General features: G+C 37.2%; 4 protein-coding genes across 8 annotated transcripts in view; 3 read left to right on the forward strand and 1 right to left on the reverse strand.

The window, feature by feature from the left end:
* Ppox (protoporphyrinogen oxidase) overlaps window positions 1–1,058 on the forward strand; it is a 2,163-nt gene extending 1,105 nt beyond the window's left edge. For both annotated transcript variants that reach the window (XM_011304883.1, XM_011304884.1), the window contains 2 exons: window positions 5–503; window positions 683–1,058. In XM_011304883.1, the coding sequence (XP_011303185.1) occupies window positions 5–503; window positions 683–1,003 (820 nt within the window). In that variant the 3' untranslated portion in view covers window positions 1,004–1,058. The remainder of the gene's footprint in view (window positions 1–4; window positions 504–682) is intronic.
* Window positions 886–2,357, reverse strand: Taf13 (TATA-box binding protein associated factor 13). 2 transcript variants are annotated; one of them, XM_011304882.1, is made up of 4 exons: window positions 2,134–2,357; window positions 1,694–1,931; window positions 1,523–1,624; window positions 886–967 (listed from the first exon to the last, which is right to left on the reverse strand). In XM_011304882.1, exons 1-4 carry the CDS (start codon window positions 2,158–2,160, stop codon window positions 963–965), a joined length of 372 nt encoding a protein of 123 aa, XP_011303184.1. In that variant the 5' UTR covers window positions 2,161–2,357; the 3' UTR covers window positions 886–962. The 2 variants fall into 2 exon arrangements, with proteins under 2 accessions (XP_011303184.1, XP_011303183.1); XM_011304881.1 differs by lacking the exon at window positions 886–967 and adding an exon at window positions 999–1,106 and having other exon boundaries at window positions 2,134–2,355.
* A 518-nt stretch (window positions 2,358–2,875) lies between these two features.
* On the forward strand, window positions 2,876–6,899 carry LOC105266586 (uncharacterized). 3 transcript variants are annotated; one of them, XM_011304887.1, is made up of 7 exons: window positions 2,876–3,066; window positions 3,149–3,252; window positions 3,430–3,460; window positions 4,088–4,517; window positions 4,897–5,398; window positions 6,205–6,385; window positions 6,558–6,899. In XM_011304887.1, the coding sequence occupies exons 3-7, from the start codon at window positions 3,438–3,440 to the stop codon at window positions 6,778–6,780; spliced, it is 1,359 nt and encodes a 452-aa protein (XP_011303189.1). In that variant the 5' UTR covers window positions 2,876–3,066; window positions 3,149–3,252; window positions 3,430–3,437; the 3' UTR covers window positions 6,781–6,899. The 3 variants fall into 3 exon arrangements, with proteins under 3 accessions (XP_011303189.1, XP_011303187.1, XP_011303188.1); XM_011304885.1 differs by lacking the exon at window positions 3,149–3,252; XM_011304886.1 differs by lacking the exon at window positions 2,876–3,066 and having other exon boundaries at window positions 3,079–3,252.
* Window positions 6,900–7,674: 775 nt separating this feature from the next.
* Window positions 7,675–9,189, forward strand: part of LOC105266587 (uncharacterized) — a 25,580-nt gene continuing 24,065 nt past the window's right edge. The window contains exon 1 of the mRNA XM_011304888.1: window positions 7,675–7,947. Coding sequence (XP_011303190.1) covers window positions 7,821–7,947 — 127 coding nt within the window. The 5' untranslated portion in view covers window positions 7,675–7,820. The remainder of the gene's footprint in view (window positions 7,948–9,189) is intronic.

The following is a 9,189-nucleotide window of genomic DNA, read 5'->3' on the forward strand; positions in this document are numbered from 1 at the left end:
ACAGGTGGCAGGAGATTTTGAATTCAAAACGTAAGAAAGCTCCAGAGGAAAAGGCGGAAATGCTTGTGGGTTCTGCAGCACAAGCTCGGAGAGAGAGGTGGGCAATCTGGGGTCTCCAGGGAGGAATTCAACAGCTCCCTGAGGCTCTGGAAAAAAAATTAGCAGAGGGAGATGTACAAATTCGGCTGAAAACGCAGGTCAGGAGTATCACGTTCAAACCTGATTTCGTGGAGGTCGATGTCAGCGGAGAAATTCAAAGGTTTGAGAGAGTGATTTCTAGTCTGGCAGCTGGAGAATTGGGGAAACTACTCCAGGAACAGCATCCCCAGCTGGCGAGGGAATTGGAGGCGATCCCTACGGTCACTGTGGCTGTAATAAATTTTGAGTTTCCAGGGAAAATTCTGCCGATGGAGGCCTTCGGCTTCCTGGTGCCTCCCAAGGAGAAGATTCCCATTTTAGGAGTGATATTTGACTCCTGCACTTTCCCTCACCGATCTTCAACGGTCAGTCCATTGTTATTTTAATATTACAAATTGTTCATTTATTTCAGGATAATTCCAAATAATTTACATTTCAGTTATCCACACTATTTTTTTTTTCGTTGTAATTATTACAATTTATCGTACACAATTGTTTTTTTTTTTTTTGAATGAAAATACTGTAAATCGTAAATATCTTACAGGTACTGACAGTAATGATGGGTGGTGCATGGTTCGACGAATATTTCGGTGTGAATTCATCGCGAGAGCACATGGAGTCTCTTGCATTAGAGCAATTGAGGAAGATTCTCGGGATAAGGGTCGATCCCTCGGACACTCACTTCCAAATTCTCAAGAATTGCATTCCTCAGTATATCGTCGGCCACGAGGAGAGAGTCAAGAGAATACGTAATTATATCAGTGCTCATAAAATGCCTCTGACACTCTGTGGCTCCTCTTATCAAGGTGTTGGCCTTAACGATGTTATTCTGTCAGCGAAACAGGCCGTGCATGATATTTCGTGATAATTTTGTCAATTTGTATGCTCATCGAATAAACATAATAGATTTACTAATGAAATTTTTCATAATTTGTTGCATTAACATCATGCCCTGGAGCCATGCGAGTCTGTAGATAAACATGCCAAAAAATAAACAAATAAGTGAACCAATAAAATAGTGAGAATAAGAGGAAAACATGAGCTTATCGTTTTCACTTTTCACTCATTCAATAGTTAAAATGATTATCTGTACTTTCTTGGCAACACAAGAAGTAGTTATCATTTTACAACATCGATAGAACTGCAACGAAAGTTCAAGCTGCCATTTTACAACTGATGTGTTTATTCGGAATATTCACATACTTCTCCATAAATTTGTCAAGTTCGTGGTTGTCGAAGTACGTGGATATCCTTCGTGGCGCCGAAATAAATTCACAGAAAATTAGCGAAAAATACTCGAGAAAAAAATAGTTCATGCTCTCTACTGATGCACCAGACGCAGACATGACAAGAACAAGTTTCAGATCAAATTCGAGACTGTTACCTGCATATTTAACTTCATCAAACGCTTTTCTCGCTTTCTTCAATTCTTCATTCATGGTTAACAAGTCCTTAACCCTCGCGTACTTCCTGGAGTCTTTTCTGACTGTAAAAATCAATTCTCAATATTAATCTATTAAAAAATGATTCTTTACGGAATTAAATCGTGGATTACCGAGGAAAACTATGTCCTCGACTTGGACTCGTCCAGTTCTGCCGATCTCCATAGCTCTGTGGGTCATCTCAGTGATGTACTCGATGACGAGATCCTCCAGGAGGTCGACACTCTCAGTGTACGGATTCTGATCGTCCCCAAATCCATACATCATACATCGAAGCTCTTTCGAGAACAGACGCTTTCTGCCACTGGGTAGAGTTCCTCCAATCGGTAATTCTGTCTCTTCATCCTCAAACTAAAACCCCAAAACCACTTACTTAACCTAACTTATAAAAAATTTTCCAGTCCTTTAGGAAAAAAAAGAAAATTCCCCCATTTTATTGATCCTCTATCCACAAAATTTAATCAACAAATTATCAATAATCAAAACCGTGGACTTAAAAAATGAAAATAATAGGTTGCCAGCGAAATTATTGAGGTTAGAAAGACAATCTCACCTGTTCAAAATTTTCCTCAGCGGCCATAATTTCCAACCACCAATAAACGTCAAATTACCCCTTAGAACTTCCTGAATCCTCAACCACTCGACGAACTCAATATCGACAATGCAATTAAGATCGTAAAAACTTATCAAATAATCACTAAAATGACAGGCGACCAAAATAATTAGCTGTTTTGATGTGCGCGTTGCTAGTTCAGTGAACACACACCAGAGATCCCAGAGATTGGATTCATAAAAAAAAAACATTAATTTTGAAAATTGCGCAACGTGAAATTGAAATTCGCCATGTCAATATAAATGATTAAATTATCAAATAATGATTAAATCCATCATAAATAACTGAACGTAAAAATTGAATTTACTTTGTGCACGGCAAACCACTTCGTCAGTAAAAAAAGGTAATAACATCTGATACAATAATAATAATATCAGATCCAGGAAATACGTTAAATGTTAATATAAGCGGACACTGGGACATTCACCTTATTGACCGCTTGGACAATTATACCCGGGTACAATACCAAAGATTTGAAATCAAAGGTCAGCATGCAGTATCAATGCACTCATGCAATCCACCGGAACTGACACAAAGTCGACTGCAATAATTATAACGAGATAAATTGAGGTGATGCCCTTGAATATTGCGATATAAATCCAGGTAAGTGAGGTAAAGACACGATGAAAAAGCGCGCACGCTCAAATCCGGGGGTTTATACCAGTGGCAAGACACGAACCAATTGCAGACGATAAAGCGCAGGCGGTGGCACCAGAGGGTGAAAAACATTGAAGTTCCACTCCGAATTTATTAATATTTTGTAAAATATCTTTTTGTCGCTTCACCGAACATCGGGAACCTGCAGCGGGAAAATGAGAGTCGATGAACTCAGGAGTAAGGGGGACAGGTGGAATAATCAATAGGAGCGTCCGGGTGAGTGAAATACGTTGGAAATTCAGCTGCAACTGTTGCTTATGGAGGATTTATTAGTTTTCACTGTCAATTTATGCAAAAGCTGGGGATTGGAATGTTTATTTGGGTCTCTGAGGGCATGTGGCTAAGGTTTTCGATGTGGAAATTGTCGGTGGAGCTGTTTGAATGGATTAATCAGTCAAAGGGGTGAGAATAAAATTTTTTTTTCAGCGGTTTTTTTTGTGGAGAGTGGTATTTTAGGTTTTCTTACATGGGGTTTATATTTTTAGATTTTTTTGGCTCGTGATGTCTGGTTTAATTCAATAATTATGGATTAAAGGTTTTACATCGATTATCTAATGGTTTTATTAATATTTATTCCAGAAAATGAAATGTCCAAGAGGACAACTAAAAGGTATTCATCTGAGGTGATGTTTTATTATTTTGTGAATTGTTGGTAGTTGTGAAATTTTCGATGGAAATTTTTACTGCAAGCGTTTCGAAATGCATTTCGGTATTTTTAGATTTCTAGTGAATATTCATGCTCAATTATTCAGGAGAATTGGAGTCTCTCGTATTTTAGGAAATGGTGTTGTAAAATTACGTCAATTCACCTGTGATAATTGAGAATCCATTGAAGAATCAATTCCATTTGCATAACTGTTCAGTGACGTCGTGAAATTACGGAGCAGTAAAATAATTTTCTATTGATATTTTGTGTTGCATGATGTGTATTTAATGACTATCAATTTCGGAAAAGAGAAGACTCATTATTTATGTTTTATCCAATAATTTTTTTTCATGATCATTATAGAGAAATTTACATTTTTCGTGAGGAAAAATATTTTCTAAATCCAACAAGCACGATTAATTCAAGGAACTCAAGAACTTAGCATTCGGAATAATTAATGAAGTCTTCAATTTTTCCATTTTGCTACGGAATTATTTATTTATTATTAAACACGTGCCCTTTGACATAAGAGCTGTCGTCACTGATAATAATCGTTACTTGATAATAATGAGTAAAAATTATTAACGCAAGCTCCGAAAACGTGAGAAAACGAGAAAGCATGACAGTCGCTCGTGAGAAAAATTCGTCGAGTTTCGTTCCTCCAATATCAACAGCGAGAAAAAATCCTTGGCCGAGTGGTATTGACACAAGTCGAGATGACAACAGTGGGACATCTTCCTCGTGGCCTGAAGACATTGAGGAAGTTGCCACGAGGAAAGTACTGGATCTGTGGAGTGCTGTTGAAAGAACTCTTTATAAAGAGGATGATGAAGATGTGAATTCGACCCAGGGGACCGTCACGGAGGAGTGTATTCAATGGAGGACACAGGTGCCACATTTGAGAGTCATTGGGAAAAAGATGAATATTCCAGTTGTTGATGAAGATGGAGAGATTTGTGTGACGGAATTGCCAAGAAGACTGCGGGGCAGAGATGAGGAGACCATGGCTAACGAGAAAAAGGTGAGATTTACCCACAAAAAAATATTCGGTGGAAATTACACGGCAATTAACATAATCCACAATAGGAAATGATTTTTTATGAATTTTTTCGAAAGCGAGAAGAAATCTGGCACGGGAATGTGGGATTGTTACGATATTTTTCTATAGAAATAAAATTATATAAAGATTTTATGATTAATGAAGATGGCCATTGGTAGAATTTGGGATTTGTAATTTTATTAGAATAGAAATAAAAGAAGAAGAGAGATTCTGAGAAATTGAGCTGAGAAAATGAATAAAATTTCATGTCAACCGCTGCCATAAATTGAACCCATAGAATCTCTCAATATCCATAAAATACTCCCGTATTTTCACTAACAAAAGAATCTCTCCCTTTCAGAAACCGACCTCATCAAAGGGGAATAAAGATCTCAAAGAAAAAATCATAGATCTGCTGGTAGATTACATAATGGATGAAGTAGAAAAAGCCGATTTACCGTCAGACGCATCAAAAGACCTAGACGACGTACTCCGAATAACACCGGCGCCAACGTACAGTGGTAGAAAGACATTGAAATCGCGAAACCTAAGTAATTCAAGTAGAAATCGTAGTGCCAATAGAATAAAATCGTTCGAATTGACTGAACTGATTCCCGATAGCAAAGCTTTCAAAAAAATTACTGAAAATGCCAAAAACGCAATTGACGATAATAATGAGGACGAGGATGATGCCTCGAGTGTTGATACGAGCCAGCTTGGTAGAAATAAACTTGGCACTGTTTTTAATAAGAAAATTGTTGTCAGTCCTGTGCCATTTGCCGTTACAACGCGCGAGAGTTTTTGCACATTGAGAACAACACCGATTAAATATGCTGGACATCTTCTAGAGCTTACACCTCATGGTGAGCACATCAATTATTTATCCTGCGTAAATACACTTCATTAAATCCCCATCTAAATTCTCCCCTCCAACTCCTTTTTCGGGCACTCATTTATTTCATTGGAAAACAGCTATTTGTTCTCATTGCACAGGAGTAGAAAAATTCTGGATAGTCTGAGGCATTTGATAAAAAATTCAATTGAACACTAGCTCTATTAGTTTCAATCGTTTTCTATGGAGAAATCAATGTTTTTTTTTATAGAAATATACGTAGCGTATGCCTAGGTTCATGGAGGATCGATAATTACAAGAATTGGAATTCAATCTCAGTGATGTAAAAAAATAAGATCCTTGTAAATTGTAAATGATCTTTTTCCATGACTCTTACAATTTTTATAATTCAAAGTTACTACCGACTGAATTTAGTTATCTGCTTATATCTCGAGATATCAATCGAAAGTCTGACATTGATGAATTGATTGCTGAAGCCGCATTTTATTTTCATCAATTCGTGAAATTTATTACTTTTCTCATTACTACCACAATCTGTACAATTGTCGATAATTTACACCATTTTCTATTATATTTCTTGTTCGCGTGCAAGAAGAAATGAAACTCCCCTTCTGTGATATCGTTTTAATATCAAAAGTCCATCTCATTTGTTCCACAATTTCTCTAATTTTTTTAAAATGTCAATTCTCTTCTTGGACATATACCTCCACGAATTTTATTGTGACCTGAAAATTTTTTCGTCAACATCTCGTGATAGGTGTCACAATGCCACGACATTGATGAATTAATTTTTGAAACTGATTCGTTGGTCGATAGGTTTCTACAGAAACATGAGCTCAGCGTCTAAAATCACTTCGGCAAAGCATTCGACCCTGAGTAAACTTCCCCAGAGGCACTCGTCAGCCTGGCAAACACCAGTGTCTCGTTCAGCCTGTCCAAAAAATATTCGTCTTGCACCCATCGATCCTTCCAGATTGCCCAGCAGTAATAAAAATAGGTAAAAATCCTACTACAATTTTTCGATTCATTTCACTTACAAATTTAATTATTCTCAAGAATCTTTCTTTGACAGAACACAATAATCTCCAATTATTATTAAAAAAAAAATTCGAAAGCCCTTCAGGCACTTGTACTCATCGTAATTAATTTGAATTTGATGATTACACCAGTAGATCAGTGGCACCATCAGGAGTGGTACCACCTCAGCGTCCGAAAAATTCACTCAGTCCAATTCCCCGTGCCCTTAAGGCCGCATCCGCTGATAATTTCACCAGTGAGATGCTAGAGATCCAGGGTAGGCAGATCACCCAATCTGCGAAGCCCAATTTCATCAAAAACGGATGGGATTATCCCAGAACACAGCGGAGGAGAAAAAAGTTGGCGAACGAGTGATCGATCCAGAGCGACATAGACTGATGAACAAAGTTTTGTGATTGGAGGAATTTTATAACGTTGTTGAGGAATTTGAGAGAGTGATTGCACTTTTTTTAGAGTAACCACTGGGGGGACTCCTCCACGGCACATGAGTTCGATATTAATTGATCATCGATCTACCTCACTTTTGTAATTGTTGAGCTTTTAGGGGTTGGGGACAGATTCACTGGGGCTGAATGTATTTTTCAATAAACGTTACCTGAAAATATCTGAGAATGACTTTAATTTCACCTCTGCTTACATGAAAATTAATCAATTGCAATTAGAATTGAAAAAAATCCTCCGCTATATTCCATTGATTTTTATTTTTTATCGGAACACATTCCAATTTTTTACCGATTATTCAAATGTTGTAAAATATTTCCTATGTTATATTGAAGTTTAAATCCTGAATGACTAGTTGTTGTAAAATTGGAAAACTCCAATAGTCTGAATTCGCTCTTCCACTAGAACGGAAAAATTATTTCCCCCGCTTCTTTCACACCCGGAGTTGGGAAATAACTTTGAGACTTGCCCCGAATGCTAAAAATCCCCTGCTCTAAAATTCGCCTTGTATCCCCAAAATTACCATGCAAATAGTGTTACTCAGTTATGGATAATTAATCAGGAAAATTCAAACATCTGGTGTGGCTACATAGGATGACTAGGACGAGGAAGTCTGTACCAAAGGATGAGCTTGTTACAAAGCAAAAGAGCAACTACGAGCACGCGGTGGCTGACATTTAGGGTTGTTGCAATGTACGTTTTGTATCTGGTTAGAGATGAGCGCAGAATCGGGAGCTTTCGGCGGTGATGCTGTACCCAAGACAACATTTCCTCCGGACACTCAGTACCGCGCGAATGTGGCGAGACAGCACATGTCTCTTCCGACACCCTAAAACCCTCGGAAAATTTTAATTTCCCGTAAAATCTGCTATCCAGTCCAATCACTTTAGAATGGACAATTGATTTTTTTTTTCATTTATTTTTCCATTTTGAGGTTTTTTGTTGGGAGAAAAATGATGGTGACTTACGGCAAGGATTTTGGAGGCCCCGGAGATGCTCCCGAGAGTCCCAACTACGTCAGGCCCATCGAGAACAATCTCGAAATCCTCATTAGGATCTTAGGAGTTGTCACTGCAATCAGTAAGTCTGAAAATACTTTCAGCATTTTTTTTTCTTTTCTAGAGAAGTAAATTTATAAAAATACCATAAATAAACTTAAATAATTTTTTGGATTCACTGAACGGAATGTATTTTCTTTTGAAGATCGTGTGTTTAAAACAGAAATTATATTTTTTTATATTCATCACATGTAGCCATTACCCAAATTGGAGAAAAAACAATTATTTTATCAATCCCATTACGCCGTGCTCAATGAATAACATCACCGATAATTGCTGTTATTACTATTGAATGAGGCAAGTAATAGAAAATGCAATTAATTATTCAGCGTACCCACCCCAAATCACTTTAATTGGGCTATCATAATTCGCGACGAGGCAAATGGCATCGCCAAAATATGGGAAATAATTGATCATTATAAATTACCGGTGAATAACTCAGGGAGCAATCAACAGCACTTGGTGTACAAAGTGTTGGTACAATATACGGCTGGAGCTTACGCAGAATTCCGATAGCTCCAGATTGTTTTGATGTGAAATCCTCCTACCTTCAATGTTGAATTATCCAATTCTATCCGTCTCTCTTTCCTGTCGCTTTGATTGCCCCGAGCAATAGTATTTTCCGTGAATCAGTAATTGTACTCACAACAATGGCAAAGACGTCTCAGTTTACGTTTCTGCGGCTTTCTCATTCTCTCAGTCAACATTGATCTGAATTCTGGAGTAATTTCTGACTCTTGTTTAACAACTCATCAACTCTCTCCTTGGGCAATTTTAAACTCTCAATTTCACGTTCTTCACTCCTTCAAGATCTGCACCGAGAGGATGGAGTGAATACCCTAATGGATTTTCCAAAATTTTATATGAAAATCGGAAAATTGGATTCAATCAAATTGAATTGAAGAGAATTTTTTAAATTGTACTCGTTTTTTCACGGATATAAATATGGAATTTATTGAGAATTCATTCAATTAATTTGAAAAAAAATCACTCGCATTTTTTCAACACCGACTTCACGTGCCTATTGACCAATCACGTTTGAGGATTTTCAATCACATAATATTCATATATTTCGATAGAAATTTTTATAAACCGCAGGAACGACTAAACCAATAAAATTCAGCGTGAGATCCAGTAAAATGGAATACTAACTGAAAAAAATAATCAATAATTAATGTGCATTCAGAAATGAATTGTGCGACTGGGACTCCCCCATTCCCTCGGGCCTTGGAAAATTATTTTTTCTCATTAATAAGTTTTGTAC

The sequence above is a fragment of the Fopius arisanus genome, unplaced genomic scaffold, assembly GCF_000806365.1.
Source record: "Fopius arisanus strain USDA-PBARC FA_bdor unplaced genomic scaffold, ASM80636v1 scaffold00039, whole genome shotgun sequence".
In the NCBI taxonomy this organism is placed as follows: Eukaryota; Metazoa; Arthropoda; class Insecta; order Hymenoptera; family Braconidae; genus Fopius; species Fopius arisanus.

Coding starts and splice junctions, on each gene's coding strand:
- Taf13 (XM_011304881.1), bottom strand. CDS start 2,160: ATGGCCGCTGAGGAAAATTTTGAACAG. Junction 1,932..2,133: donor CTGAGGAAAATTTTGAACAG/GTGAGATTGTCT, acceptor TTGGGGTTTTAG/TTTGAGGATGAAGAGACAGA. Junction 1,107..1,522: donor TGATGAAGTTAAATATGCAG/GTAACAGTCTCG, acceptor GTTTATCTACAG/ACTCGCATGGCTCCAGGGCA.
- LOC105266586 (XM_011304887.1), top strand. CDS start 3,438: ATGTCCAAGAGGACAACTAAAAG. Junction 5,399..6,204: donor TCTAGAGCTTACACCTCATG/GTGAGCACATCA, acceptor GTTGGTCGATAG/GTTTCTACAGAAACATGAGC. Junction 6,386..6,557: donor CCCAGCAGTAATAAAAATAG/GTAAAAATCCTA, acceptor TGATTACACCAG/TAGATCAGTGGCACCATCAG.